General features: G+C 43.0%; 1 protein-coding gene across 1 annotated transcript in view; it reads left to right on the top strand.

The window, feature by feature from the left end:
* The window catches only part of DNAH14 (dynein axonemal heavy chain 14), a 499756-nt gene that overhangs the window by 81109 nt on the left and 402375 nt on the right, over positions 1–16272 (top strand). Inside the window, exons 9-10 of the mRNA XM_034764559.1 lie at positions 8096–8158; positions 15983–16121. Coding sequence (XP_034620450.1) covers positions 8096–8158; positions 15983–16121 — 202 coding nt within the window. The remainder of the gene's footprint in view (positions 1–8095; positions 8159–15982; positions 16122–16272) is intronic.

Here is a 16272-nt window from a genome sequence, read left to right on the forward strand (position 1 = left end):
AGGGATATCATGGTCGCATCAGGAGAGCAGGGAACACTTTCATAAATACAAGAACGGATCCCCCTTTAAATCCATTCCACAGAGGACTGATTCGATCCTGTCCAAGTCGGGGAAGTCTTCGTGCCCAGCCCCTAAAGACTTAGACTGTCCTAAGTCCCAAGGCCATAATAAAAAGGCTCATAAGAGCAGAGCTCCATTGGTACCAGATTGCACTGCCAGTAACCATACCAGTCATATGGCCCAGGTCGGAAGACCAAGGACTGCCAGTACTGCCGAAAAGTATCTGTTGGGAACCTCCATCATCGATAACATATAGACCTGGCAACCCAGAGCCAACATATAGACCTGCCAACCCTACTTCGACTACATCAGTATGGGCAGAGACAGCAATCTCCCCGGTTGTTAGTACCATCTCTCACCAGGGAGATTATGACACCACCAGAGGATATGGGCTATGGAGTAAATCTATCTCCCATCCCCTATATTAGCCACAACTTTCTTCCATCAGAACTGTCGGCCCCACATATTAAACCAGATCTGGCCTTTTTGTCATTAGGAGAATTAGAGCTACTGGAGGAACCATCACCACCACCTCCAAGGGAGATCAGTCCAGGCAGGAGATCGAGAGCCTCCTGGAACCAATCTCCACCCAAACACACCCTTCAAGACTGGTGGTACCCCATGACTTGAGGACCTCCACAACCCACCTTCAGTCCCTCCTGTTGGGGCCCATGGGACCCATATGCACAATACCCAGGGTCAGTACGATCTCATAGGAAGTCATTCCAGCCCTCCAAGAGAACAACCAAAGCTTTCTTGTGACCCTATAGAAGAGGAGAACTACAAGTTGGATCTGCCATTTCCACTGGTACCAGCACAAATATCTTCCCCATCTCTTATCACCCCAGCTTCGCCATCCCCTCTGGATGGCCACAAGCAGTTTCGAGAGCTGCTGTGCAGGGTGGTGGCGGAAATTCAGATCTGCCTAGAGGAGGTCCAGGACACACAACACAAGTTCCAAGACATCCTACAACCCACAGGATCCAGCTGAGTAGTGCTCCCAGTAAAGGAAGCAATACTGAAACCAGCAAGAGCTGTATGTCATACATCAACAACATGCACCCCTATCCCCAAGAGGACTGAGAAGGGTTACTTTGTCCTGGCTAAGGGAGCGGAGTTTCTGTTTACACACCCCACACCGAACTCTCTAGTTCAGGCTGCAACAGGAAGATCTAGGCAGCAACATCCAAGAGCCACTCCCTGAGATAAGGAGGCCAAGAATCTGGACCTGCTGGGGAGGAAGATATTTACATCTGCTAGACTCCAGTTGAGAATATTTAACTATCAAGTGCTGTTGGCCAGGTTCGATCTTTTGAATTATTCAGAGTTCTTAGATTTTTAAGGACAAATTATTTTAGCAAGATAGGAATCGGTTTCAGCTCTTTATTAATGAAGGCAAGCTGGTGGTCAGAACTGCATTACAATCGGTGGTTGATGCACTGGACACCACATTAAGGTCAATGGCAACTGCCATCGTGATGTGCCAAAAATCATGACTATACTCTTCAGGGCATCCCAGGGAGATCCAGAACACTGTAGAGGACTTGCCCTTTGAGGAGACCAACCTTTTTAAATTAAAAGCCTGATAAGTTTTTACACTCGCTAAAGGACTCAAGGGCAACCCCCCGCCCACTCCCTGGGTATATATACAGCAGCTCCAAAGAGGAAATAATTCAAACAAACTAACGACTATGCCTCAACTGTTTATCACTAGTGATTCTATGAACCGCCTTGAAAAAGACAGAGGGCAAAAGCCATGATACCCTGTATCTTCCAAGTCAACCACATCAACCCAACCTCACCTCCTGGTGAAAAAGATACTTTTGACTGGAGGCTCTGGAGTTGTGAACCACTGTTGTTGCTGTCTCCACAGAATCCTCATGTATCCTTTTGTGTGTGTGGCCATCTAGCACTCTTTCCCCACAAATGGAGTGCAATAACAATGAACATGTGGGTGCTAGATATCATCCATTACATCTACATAATCTAGTTTCTCTCTGTACCCCCTCAAAAAAAAAACCCTTCCCTGTCTCCTCATCAGGGACCATTTTCATAAGGAGCTCCTCTGCCAAGAGGTAGAATCTCTCCCTTCCAATGGGGAACAATAGAGTGGGGTACTTCTTTAACATCAAAGAGAAGGGTTCTATTTGAAATATTTCCTAGTTCCCAAAGAGAAGGGAGGGTGGAGGCCCATTCTTGATTTTTTTTTTTTTTCCCCCACCCACAAATTATAATTCCGTTTGGTTACGCTGGCATTGACAATACCTTCCCTGCAAAAGAATACATGGTTCACAGCTCTCAATATGAAAGATGTGTACTTTCATGTGTCATAATCACCCCATCCACAAAAGATTCCTTAGGTTTAAGGTGGGTCTTGAGCACTATCAATACAGGGTGCTTCCATTCGGTATACCAAGCATCTTCACCGAAGAGTTTCTAGTAGTAACACCATAGTTCAGGTGAAGCAGCTTCACTGTCTTCCCATACTTAGATGATTGGCTTCTCATTTGCAGGATACGTCTAGAAGTACTTGCATCAACCTCATCCCTGCTTCAGCTTCTTTCATCCCTAACAGTCTGTGAGAGTTTGGAAAACTCTGTCCTGTTCCTGATGCAAACTATAGATTTCATAGGAGCAATGTTAGACTCAGTTAGGGTCCAGGCTTATCTCCCGATGGAAAGATTTCACGTTACATGCAACCTGATAAACCAGGTTACGTGCAACCCTCAAATGTCAATCTGGATTTGCCTTTCTCTCCTGGACCATGTGGCATCATGCACCTCTGTTACACTGTTCGCCAGACTCCACCTCTGTTACCTGCAGATTTGGCTATGAACAGTATCTGTACTAAGCAAATACAGCATGAATACCATAGTAACAATCTGTACCATGTTGAGGACCTCGCTAACTTGATGGAAAGATCCCAAACAAGTTTGTGTGCATATTCTTTTCCTATCACCCATGCCCAACAAGTAAATAATTGTAGATTCTTCCCTGATAGGCTGGGGAGTGTGCATGGACCATCAGCTCAGGACCTTTGGGTGCCCCAAGAGACTACAATACACATCAGTCTTCTGGAACTATGGGCAGTCTGAGAGACTTGCAAAGCTTTTCTACAATTCATTCAGATCCATCGTCCCCCCCCCCCCAAAAAAAGCTGCAACTCCAACCCAGAAAAGCCTCATCTGGAGCCCCAGAGCAGAGTGGGGAGAGATTTCAAGGAGAGAGTCTCAGTCCAGGAGGGTATATCCTGGAACAGAATGGACTGCAGATTAAAAATCCCGGCCTTGATCCCTAGCCCTAATGTAGGTCTAAATTCTCTGGGGAGAGAAGTAGGGTTCATACCCTACTTCCCTTCTCCCCAACTTGAATCAGGGAAATTTCAGTGATGATACCCCATGTTCCAGGCAGGGGGAATGGGACTACAAGGGGGAGGACACTGAGGGAGACATACCCAGAGGGCTCAAGGTGCTGAATAAAGACCATGTCCTGGCTTTAGCCAGACAGAAATACCTAGAAACCCAGCCAAAAGGGCAAAAAAAATCCAAGAGCAAGAAGGAAAATAAGACAAAAAACCCCCAAAGAGATTTTTTGTCATCTTACACAGACGCACCTCCTCCTCAAGTGAGGAAGGGGAGCTCTCAGATTCAGGCACTGAGCAGCACATGGAAAAAAATGGAACAAACTGCCCCCTCCCCCTCCCCAAAAAATGTTTAAACCTGTGTACAAAAAGGTTGCATCCACAATCCAGATTCAGCCTGAGAACACATTAGAGGATTGCTTTCTAAATTCTCGCCTAAGACAGCAATCCTGCTGCAACCATCCTTCAAGGATGTGATCAGAGAGAAGTGGGAAACTGCTAATAGGGGAAAAAGCATAAGCAGGAATTCACTTGGATATTACAAGTTGCAAGAGCCAAAAAATGCCATTACGGATATACCAAAGGTTGATGTTGCCGTGGCATCTCTAGCAAAAGACCTAGTAATCTCATCTGAAGTGGATTTCTTTCCTAAAGATCCCACCTGATAGAAAGGTGAAAGCTACCTTTAGAAGGGTCTTTGAGGCTTTGTTAGACACCCTCAGATCATCGTTGGTGGCTACATTCTTCACAAGAGTCTGTATCCTGGCTGGATATCCGTAAGACTGGGAAGGATGGAGGCTTTTGGTCTACACTTCAGAAAATTTTCCTGGCAACAGCCTTTATGGCAGATGCCTCAATGGATGCAATGAGATTTTCAGCTGAGTCCATGGCATCCCCAGATCGGCAGACGTCTCTAGCACACATCTCAACCAGCTTTGCCCCAGGAAGTTGATGCTCACTCCAAACAAATTCTGTGATCCTCTAAATTCACAAGCTCTCTCCTCTTTTGGGGGAAAAACTAGATAAAATAATGACAGAAAGCGCTGCCAAACTGAAACACACCCTCTCTGCCACACTCAGTACTCTAAGGAGAGACCACAAACCCAGCAACAGACAAAAACTTTCCTATTGTCTATCCTCTTTGCAAAGGTATCAAAGGAAATAAGACAGGTTTATCAGGGAAAACCCTGGAACTGGGAATCAGGTGGAAAATCTAGAGGTGGATCCATCACCTCTAAAAGCCCATTATGAAAACAAATGAATGTGCCTCCACCAGACCTGAGTGGAGGAGGCAGAATTTCCCACTTATCAGAAGAATGGTCTCTATCGACCAGAGACAAGAGGACAAGAAAGGTAGTGAGTTGTGGATACTCTCTCAAATGGACGGCCTCACCCACCTCTTCATCCAGTCCCCCTTCTTGAATGACACCATCAAATGCAAACTGGTGTTAACGAATTCTCATATCTCCTGGACATAGGAGTAATAGAAAGGGTTCCCTCAGAAGAAAGATTCTTAGATCTACACTCCATTTTCTTAATTGTCCAGAAGCATGGGCTAGGGTGTAGGGCAGCAGGTCAAAGCTATCCTGGGTCTCAAATAGCTTAACACATGGATCTGTGGATCTAGCAGATGCATATATCCACGTTCCCATTCGACCATGCTACTACAGATTGCCCATTACCAGTACCAAATGTTTCCTTTTGATTTTTTTGTCCGCTCCCAGGGTCTTTAAGAAGATGCTTGTGACAATAATAGCCAGACTCAGGTCCCAGGCCACTCACTTGTATCCTTTCCTAGATGACATCTTCATCAGAACTCCAACCCAAGCAACAGAACACAGTGCCACAGTCCAGTCTCTAGATTTGCTTCAAGCATATGGATTTGTAAACACCAAGAGTAGCTGCTTGGCTCCCTTCACCTGGGAATAGAAATAGACTTCTGTGGGAAAGGTCTGTCCATTGTCAGACAGATTTCACAAGATACAGAACCTGATATCCAGTTGCTAAAATGTTCAAATCTGACCATAGCTCAATGTCTACAACTAATGGGCTGCCTGGTTTCATGTATTGGAGTTACCCCATGGGCCATGTCAGGTGCCTCCAGGCCTTTGTCCTGAAAATATGGAACGTTTCAGCAGAATGCATGCAAAGTTCTGAACCGGGGTGCTAATTTCACTAAAATGGTGGACAGTCTCACAGAACATTGCAAAGATCTCCCCTTTGTCTTAAAGATGCACAGGTACTCACAACTGATGCTAGCCTGAAGGGATGGGGAATGAATCTGGGGCACAGAAAAATGCAAGGTACCTGGAACACGAGGTGAAATTAATCAAATGGCAGACTGGCTCAGGAGATGCACAGTCAACAACTCAGGATGGTGCTTGAATTAGTAAGTCTTCGCTATGATTTTTCAAGAGCTCAAACTTCTGGCAGTCAACCTGTTAGCCAATCATAAGAACACAAAGTGGCCAAAGTATCTCACAGGGATGCAGATTCCAAATCTCTGGTGACGGATGCTCTTTTGCACAGATGGCTACAAGGCCTGCTATATGCTTTTCTGCTCTTTCCATTTCTAGGAAAGGTGATCCAGTAGATAAGATGAGGCAAAGGCAATGTTAGCTAAGGAGATCATAATTCTTCAACCTGATTGAATTGCAATTGGAGCCACCAGTGTAGCTACCTATGAGACTAGACATCGTTGACCAAGGCCCATTCTTCCATACAGACCCAGACAGGCACCTGCTGTCATCCTGGCTATTGAGAAGGAAGCTTAGCTATGCTAGGATTATCCTACAAAGTGATTGGAACACTACTGTCTAGATGAGCCTCAACACTAAAAGCCCAATCTTCCGTTGTATTAGGTTTAACTCACGGTGTCAAGAACACAGCAAAAATTGCAGTGATCCTGGTATCCCAGGTATCCTGTGTTGATCGGCTCTTTCCTTCTACCCACAATGCATAGGTTCACAGACAGACTCTTGAGCTGAAGTAATATGTCATTTGTTTGGTGCTTCAGTGAGTGATCAATCCACCAGAACAGGGCACAGCATAGGTTTAAATGCAAGTGTGCTCCTTCATTCATGAGCTCGCCTTAAATACATTGTTAAAAAGGTATTCATTTATATATTGTATAAACATTTTTTCTGCCTTAGCAAACTAATCTTAGTGCTAACTCAGTTGCTCATGTTGTTGACCTAGTTGTTTACATGATCAGATTGCTGGTTCAGCATTTTACCTGGCTGTTCTCTTTCCTTGCCAGACAAGCAGGCATCTTTCCACATGTTCCAACATCTAAAGTATACATTCTACATATTACATCATTGACTTTCTTTAGGAAAGAATAGACAAGGGATTTCAGCCAAGGTCCATAGTCTGGCAGGTATGAGCTATAAATAATATCCTATTTGCGTGATTGTTTGGTCCTTGACCGAGACCCCTTAGGTATCCATATTTCTCAGAATAGTCAGACTGGCTAAACCTGCAGTTAGACCAGGTTTTCCCAGTTGGGAGATACCAATCGCACACCATTTTGAGCCATTGACATCAATATCTCCATTTTACCTATCCATTATAACCTGTTTTCTGGTCGCCATCATGTCTGCTAGATGAGTTTCTGAACTGAAAGCTTTATCCATGCAGGATCCTGAGTGTGTATCATGATGACAAGTTGGTGCTAAGATTCCCAGAATCACTCTTGCCTAAGGTGAATTCATCTTTCCATGTTTCACAGAAGACTGTCATCCTTTCATTCTGTCCAAAGCCACAGTGCCCAATAGAAAAGCTGTTAGCACACTTTGGATGTTAGAGCACTAAAGAGCTATATCAAGCCTACTGAATCAACAAGAAGATTGGGCTTCTTATTTGTATTTGATGTGAAGTCCCAAGTATCCAAGCTATTGCTAGCTAGGTGGATCAAGCTATGGATCGTTCAGGTATATAAGGCAACAGGTACTCTTTTCCAGACATCGTCCAGGCATGCTCTAGTCTAAAGGACTTATTGCGACTTTGTGGGTGGAAAGAGCTTGTGTTTCCACTGCAGAGATCTGCAGGGCAGCAACATGGTTCTATATTAACACGTTTATTAGACTACTGTGCAGGTTTCAGGATTGTGCAGGTGCGAGTCTAATAATAGCATTACTATTTTGAGTGAGTAAGTTCGGGAGAGCGGAGTTTCCCAATCTCATTCTGTTGTGGTTTTTTTTGTTTGTTTGTTTTTTTAATCCCTCCCTACTTCGGTTCACTGCTTGCTACTTCCCATATATATCAGAACTGTGGGAAATGCTGAGATGAAGAATGGTAAATTTCTTACCTGATAATTTCCTTTCTGCTAGCAACATTCTCCCACAATTTTACCCTCCCTGGTTGGCTTCCTAGCCAAAGGACAGTATTTAATTTCAATATTCATGTTTGAAGGCCACGGCCTACTGTACGTAGTTTATTAGGTGGTGTTTACCCTAACCATATTCTACAAATTTTTATACAGTTTTGGGATTAATCATCTGGCAGCAGGCCAGAGATTAGGGGCCTGAATACACCAGGCTCTGCTAAAGCTTTGAACTGCTTCCAGAAACTGCACACAGGAGGGGAATACCCTCTACATATCATAATTGTGGGAGATGCTGCTATCAGTAAGGAAATTATTAGGTAAGGAATTTACCATTTGTTTGTTTCTAGAATGAAGAAATATTTTTTCACCTGGAAAATCAATGTTCGAAGAGCTAAGACAACCAAGAGCAAGTAAGTTGGAATACAAAGTATTGTGAAAAAAATTAAAAGGAATCTGAATGTTCTGAAATGTATCTGTTGAATAAAGTGCAAATTAATCTTTCAGTGTTATGTCAATCAGCAGTAAACAATTACAAAAAATCGCTAGGGCATCTTTATTGTATTGATACCTGCATGACAAAAATTATTGCAATGAAAGTTCAGTGGTACATCTATATTACTGTAAAGCATAATACCATAGAGGACCGTCTTTTTGTTGTATGTTGAAGTCATGGTCTATGACTAGGGACCCGACATGCTATTCATAGATTCTAAGGACATTACTATGGTAATACAAATAATAATAGAGTATGATTGAGGTCTGTTCCACCCTTATAAAGTAAGAATGATCAGGTTCTGTGCAGACGGCACATGGAGGGACTGAGAGGAATTCAGTCTCTATGCTGGGACCAAACGAAAAAGGATCCCATGGCCACTTTCTCTATCCCATTCCCCATTATGGTCTTCCTCATTAGTACATAGACCCAATCTATGGCATGTAGAGGTGCACAGGCCTATGAGTGATGCAGAGAATCTGCCACTGGTTCTCTGCACAATGAATGCATTTCTTTCTCTATGGAATATACAACAGAAGATTGAGAGTTCAGGCCAATGCCTGCATAGAGGAGTGGGCATAATGAGCTCTGCTTTATGAGGCCCCGCAACATGCCTGTACAGCTGTACAGCTTAGGAAGAATTCTGGTTGAAATTGGGAAGTTGTTAAGCAATCCAGGATACAGCAATTTCTTCTTTGTCTGAGTATCCACCATTGCTAACAAGCCTTTATGTGTATCCCTCAGACCGGGCACAATAGCAGATTGTTAAGGACTTATGGTCTGAATAGGTCTTACCTGGCAACAACAAGAAAGTAACTGCATCCTAGGGGTTCTCTCCAACTTCCCTCAATAGGGGGCTGATGTTAGGAGAGTGAAAAATTTACAAACAAAACAAAGAGACAGAGGTGACAAAGCAAAAAAGACTGAAAGGGGAAGACAAAGCCAGAGACGAAGTTTTGGACAGGAGAAGGAAAGGGGGATGGACCAGCCAATATCAGAGAAGGCAAGATGGACAGAGAAGGTTTCATGTTTCAGAACACAAGACGTGCTACAACAGAAGGACCCTGGACGGTCCCATATCATTCTGATCCCAGCCAAAGAATAGTTTGGAATAGTGAGGAAACCAAGGCAAGTAAATGCATTTAGGGTTTTTTATTTTTGTATAGATCTGTGGGTTTCTGGTGTGATTAATTAAAAAGCAGTGAAGGTTTCAGAATCCTGTGCAAAGTTTGTGGTACACTATTCACATGTTCCTTGAAGAGGCAAACTGTGGAACCAGAAAATTCATGTGGCCAGAGTTCTAGGAGAGGGTATTGTGATGGGTTGTCCCCCCTGGGGTGCAGTCTGGGAGACTGGGAACCGCTGGGCCCCTCTAACCACTCAGTTGGGTTGGCCCTACTCATACTGCTTGGGAACACAGCAAGCCTAACCTAAGCCCTGTTATCACGCTGCATGATAGCAGGTGGCGCCACACACCCAAACTGAGCTACCTGAGAGAGCAGCTTCACCCAAGCCACTCAAATACATGCAGCAGACAGCAGCCAATTTCCCAACTTTCCAGACTCTCAACCACCACTGGAGTATAAACCCAAAATTATACCGTCTTGTGCTGTACAGGGAACTGTATAGTGTAAGCTCATAAAATTCACTCCCTCCCTTGTGGAGAGGAATATGCAGCAGCCTTTGCCTCGAGCTATGATTCCCACACATCTCACTCCAACTCACTGGTTTAGATAAAGCAAAAACAAGTTTATTAACTACAAAAGATAGATTGTACGTTATTATAAGTGATAGCAAATGGATCAAAGCAGATTACCTAGCAAATAAACAAAAAATGCAAACTAAGCTTAATATACTAAATAGATTGGATATGAATTAGCAGATTCTCACCCTAAGAGATGATACAAGCAGGCTACAGAGTCTTAAGGGGCAAGCTGCATTTACTTTGCTGCTTGGAATCCCCAGGTGTTTCATTCACAGGCTACAAATCCCTTTAGCCTGGATCCAGCACTTTCCCCAGTTCAGTCTTTGTTGCTCAGTTGTTTCCAGGAGTCGTCTTGTGTGGGGAGTGAAGAACGTCAGATGATGTCACTCTCTGCCTTATATAGCTTTTGTATATGGTGGGAACCTTTTGTTTCAAAGCTTGCTTCCCAGACCAGTCTGTGGAAAACTACTGACATCCCAAGATGGAGTTCAGCATCATAGAATCCAAGAAGTGGAAGGGACCTCGAGAGATCGTCTAGTCCAGTCCCCTGCAGTCAAGACAAGACTAAGTATTATCTAGACCATCCCTGACAGGTGTTTGTCCAACCTGCTCTTAAAAATCCCCAATGATGGAGATACCACAACCTCCCTAGACAATTTATTCCAGTGCTTAACCACTCTGACAGTTAGGAAGTTTTTCCTAATGTCCAGCCTAAACCACCCTTGCTGCAATTTAAGCCCCATTGTTTCTTGTCCTATCCTCAGAGGTTAAGAACAACATTTTTTCTCCCTCCTCCCTGTATCGTTTATGCATTTGAAAAGTGTTATCATGTCCCCTCTGTCTTCTCTTCTCCAGATTAAACAAACCCATTTTTTTCAATCTTTCCTCATAGGTCATGTTTTCTAGACCTTTAATCATTTTTGTCACTCTTCTCTAGACTTTCTCCAATTTGTCCACATGTTTCCTGAAATGTGGCACCCAGAACTGGACACAATACTTGAGTCGAGGGCTAATCAGCGCAGAGTAGAGCGGAAGAATTGCTTCTGGTGTCTTGCTTACAATACTCCTGCTAATACCTCCCAGAATGATGTTCACTTTTTTTTGCAACAGCGTTATACTGTTGACTTCTATTTAGCTTGTGATCTACTATGACCCCCAGATCCATTTCCACAGTACTCCTTCCTAGGCAGTCATTTCCCATTTTGTATGTGTGCAACTGATTGTTCCTTCCTAAGTGGACTACTTTGCATTTGTCCTTATTGAATTTCATCCTGTTTACTTCAGACCATTTCTCCAGTTTGTCCAGATCATTTTGAATTTTAATTCTATCCTCCAAAGCACTTGCAACCCCTCCCAGCTTGGTATTGTCTGCAAACTTTATAAGTATACTCTCTATGCCATTATCTAAATTATTGATGAAGATATTGAACAGAACAGGACCCAAAACCGATCCCTGCGGGACCCCACTCATTATGTCCTTCCAGCATGACTGTGAACCACTGATAACTACTCTCTGGGAATGATTTTCCAACCAGTTATGCACCCACCTTATAGTAGCTCCATCTAGGTTGTATTTCCCTAGTTTGTTTATGAGAAGATCATGCGAGACATTATCAAAAACCTTTCTAAAGTCAAGATATACTACATCTATCACTTCCTTCCTATCCACAAGGCTTGTTACCCTGTCAAAGAAAGCTATCAGGTTGGTTTGACACAATTTGTTCTTGACAAATCCGTGCTGACTGTTATTTATCACCTTCTTATCTTCTAGGTGTTTGCAAATTGATTGTTTAATTATTTGCTCCATTATCTTTCCGAGTACAGAAGTTAAGCTGACTGGTCTGTAATTCCCTGGGTTTTCCTGATTTCCCTTTTTATAGATGGGCACTAATTTGCCCTTTTTCAGTCTTCTGGAATGTTTCCTGTCTTTCATGACTTTTCAAAGATAATTGGTAATGGCTCAGATATCTCCTCAGTCAGCCTCTTGAGTATTCTAGAATGCATTTAATCAGGCTCTGGTGATTTGAAGACATCTAACTAACTTGTCTAAGTAATTTTTGACATGTTCTTAACCTATTTTAGACTCTGATCCTACCTCATTTTCACTGGCATTCACTATGTTAGATGTCCAGTTGCCACCAACCTTCTTGGTGAAAACTGAAACAAAGAAGTTATTAAGCACATCTGTCACTTCTACATTTTCTGTTATTGTCTTTTCCCCCCTCATTGAGCAATGGGCCTATTCTGTCCTTGGTCTTCCTCTTGCGTCCAATGTATTTGTAGAATGTTTTCTTGTTTCCTTTTATCATGTGGACTGATCACATGTCCTTGTACAGTCATAGCAGCCATTACTTGGAGGCTGTCTGTAGTGTTCTCAGGAAGACTCCTCAGATGGGAGATAAGCTTCTCCTAGGGCCTATTGTTTTTCCTAATGGCCCATTGCTCTGAATAGGTCCTTCTCCACCCACTATCTAGACTGAAAACATCTTGTCTAGTGGGCGTTGCCCAGGTGTAACTACATTTGAAATACAGATACATAGTCAATATTCATAATTTCAGATACAAAAGTGATACATGCATACAAATAGGATAATCATATTCAGCAAATCATAACTTTTCCAATGACCCCTTATATGATTTATCTTGCATATATATGCAAGATGATAATTGTCATAATGATATCATAATAATATCACTGCAAAGAATATGGAGTGCAGTGTGAAAGGTATGTTTAAGCTAATGAGGTAGTCTGAGGAGTCAGCACTGGTTCCAGAGGCTGGGCAGTAGGTTGCATGGACACTGCTCTGCACCATGAGCATTTGCATAGAGGACTGAAGATAGGGACAATGCATAGGCTTTGTTCAGACTCTGGAGGCTTAAAACACCCACGGAAAGGAGGCCCTTGAAGAATTCCACCTGGACTTCAACAATTTCCACCCCACCATCAACCTCAGCCTGGACCAGTCCACACAAGAGATCCACTTCCTGGACACTACAGTACAAATAAGTGATGGTCACATAAACACCACCCTATACCGGAAACCTACTGACCGCTATACGTACCTACATGCCTCCAGCTTCCATCCAAGACACATCATACGATCCATTGTCTACAGCCAAGCCCTAAGATACAACCGAATTTGCTCCAACCCCTCAGACAGAGACAAACACCTACAAGATCTTTATCAAGCATTCGTAAAACTACAATACCCACCTGGGGAAGTGAGGAAACAGATTGACAGAGCAAGACGGGTACCCAGAAATCACCTACTACAGGACAGGCCCAACAAGGACAATAACAGAACACCACTGGCCATCACATACAGCCCCCAGCTAAAACCTCTCCAGCGCATTATCCACGACCTACAACCTATCCTGGAAAATGATCCCTCACTCTCACAGACCTTGGGAGGCAGGCCAGTCCTTGCTTACAGACAACCCCCCAACCTGAAGCAAATACTCACCAGCAACTACACACCACACCACAGAAACACCAACCCAGGAACCTATCCCTGTAGCAAACCTCGTTGCCTACTCTGTCCCCATATCTACTCTGGCAACAGCATCAGAGGACCCAACCACATCAGCCACACCATAAGGGGCTCATTCACCTGCACATCCACTAATGTCATATATGCCATCATGTGCCAGCAATGCCCCTCTGCCATGTACATTGGCCAAACCGGACAGTCCCTCCGCAAAAGAATAAATGGACACAAATCGGACATCAGGAATGGTAACATACACAAGCCAGTAAGTGAACACTTCAATCTCCCTGGTCATTCTATCACAGATTTAAAAGTCACTGTCATTGAACAAAAAAACTTCAGAAACAGACTTCAAAGAGAAACAGCAGAACTAAAATTCATTTGCAAATTCAACACCATTAATCTGGGCTTGAATAGGGATTGGGAGTGGCTGGCTCACTACAGAAGCAGCTTTTCTTCTCCTGGAATTGACACCTCCTCATCTATTGTTGGGAGTGGACTACATCCACCCTGATTGAATTGGCCTTGTCGACACTGGTTCGCCACTTGTGAAGTAACTCCCTGCTCTCCATGTGTTTGTATATAATGCCTGCATCTGTGGCTTTCACTCTATGCATCCGAAGAAGTGAGGTTTTTACTCACGAAAGCTTATGCCCAAATAAATCTGTTAGTCTTTAAGGTGCCACCAGACTCTTTGTTGTTTTTGTAGATACAGACTAACACGGCTACCCCCTGATACTTTAAAACACCTGGAGATTCAGCAATTGGATCCCTGCTCAGTAGTTTGGCGAGGGAGAGTCCCCTCTTTGCTACCTATGTGTGTGTCAGGGTGCAAGTGGGAGAAGGCTGCGTATGCTCTGTCCCGTCCTTTGCACATTCATCTCTGACTAAGCACAATCTAACTATAGTTAATATAGTCTCTTTTTACCTTATTTTCAGATACTTAAATGGGAAAGGCATTGGGAAGTCATTACTCAATTTTTAATCTGTATTTAAATTCAGCCATTTTCATTTATGTAAATAGGAGTTATGAATGATTAAAAACTGAATAAAAATTCCAAAATTTTGCTGATTGATTATGGAAGCGAGAACATAGTGGTGTCATTTATAATCTGTTAACTTCTGTAAAACAGAGATAGCGGTAACATTTTTACAGTAATTATGTTAATTAGATTCAGTAAAGGAGGAACTGTCATTATAAGGTCCTATTTTCAAATGCTAATAGCTACCTAAAAATTTTACCAGTTGTGATTTTCTATTTTACTGTCAGTAGTTTGCCCAACTGCAGTTTTCTTTTGTGTGTGGAAAGTTTGTCATAATTATTTTGGGGCACTGTCAGACTATCCAACTATATGAAAATTGTATCTTAAAAAAAAATCAAATTTACTCTTGAATAACTAAAAAAATGGATTATTTTCAAAATGTATCCTGCAACCATAGTACCTTGTACTTATTAATTATTTGTATTACCATGGCATCTAGTACTGCAATCTCATCTCATCCCGCATCCCACAAGCTAACCCCTATTCCTCTACAGACTTAGGCATCAGAGTAACTTTTGGTAGTTAGTTCCACTAAACTCAACAGATGAAAGAAATGGAGGCCCCATTGAAGTCCATAGGAACCCTAGGTGAAAATTAGCAGGTGTTTAGCACCCACCTCCAGCCAAGCTCCCCCTCTCCCACCCACCTTCCAGTGCCTCTCCCGCAATGGCAGCCCCGCTGATCACTCCTCCCCCTCCATCCCAGTGCCTCCCACCTGCTACGAACAGCTGTTCGCACGGCAGGTCGGCTCCGGGAGGGAGGGGGAGGTGTGGGGATGGGGTATGCTCAGGGGAGGGGGCGGAAAGAGGCGGGGTGGAGCAGAGGGAAGGGGTGGAGTGGGGGCGGGGTCTGGGCGGAGAGGGGGAGGCGTTGAGCACTCCCCGGGTAGAGGGGAAGTCTGCGCCTATGATAGTTTTGATTATTCACCAGCATAAAGTTACTCACGGGTATAAGTATTTGCAGGCTCTTGGCCTATGATGAATTAGACCTTGTTACTTCTTTGATGGGAAACCTCCAAAGAACATCAGGATGCTACATTTGGTGGCATTCTTCCCTCATAGTTGGGGTTTGAGGTCCTCATGTAATATGGAAGATACTGTAGAAGTTCAAATTGTTTAGTCATTATTGATTATAAACATTAAGTTTCCTACAGCTTTAGGACCTGATCCAGAGCCCTTTGGAGTCAACGGGAGTCTTTCCACTGATTTTTAAAGAACTTTGGATCAGTCGTTTATGAGGATAACTGCCTTTAACATGTTAGGATATTAGGTTTAGAAATAACATTTAATTTAATCAATAATAGGAAAAGAATTATATGTATCATAAAGAGAAATTACATTTTTGAGTTCAGTAATATCTTCAGGCTGAGAATACTAAAGAATTAAAAGGGGGAAAACAGCATGGAGTTCCAGTTACAATATATTTCTATAGTGTCTACTTAACTGTTACAGAAAGAGAAGCACTTGTATACATTTTACACCTTGAGATGCTTTTCTTGTTTCCAGAACTATGATGTACAACCAGCTTTTTTTGGCTGATGAATTATTTCTAAGCTGCTTGCTTTATATCCAAGGACTGTGCGAAGACGCATGTAACATTAATTGCTGCCAAGGATCAGAAGATAATGCAATTTATTTGATAAAGGTGAGCAAAGCAACAATATTTAAGTGTAAATACACAAAAAATTAATGGCTCCATATCTCACACATCAGTAAATATTAGTGATGAAAAAGATATAAGATATTCTTGGATAATTCTGAAAAACGGCAACAAAGGCATTTGAAGTATGGGGCAT

Source organism: Trachemys scripta, chromosome 3, assembly GCF_013100865.1.
Source record: "Trachemys scripta elegans isolate TJP31775 chromosome 3, CAS_Tse_1.0, whole genome shotgun sequence".
NCBI lineage: Eukaryota > Metazoa > Chordata > Testudines > Emydidae > Trachemys > Trachemys scripta.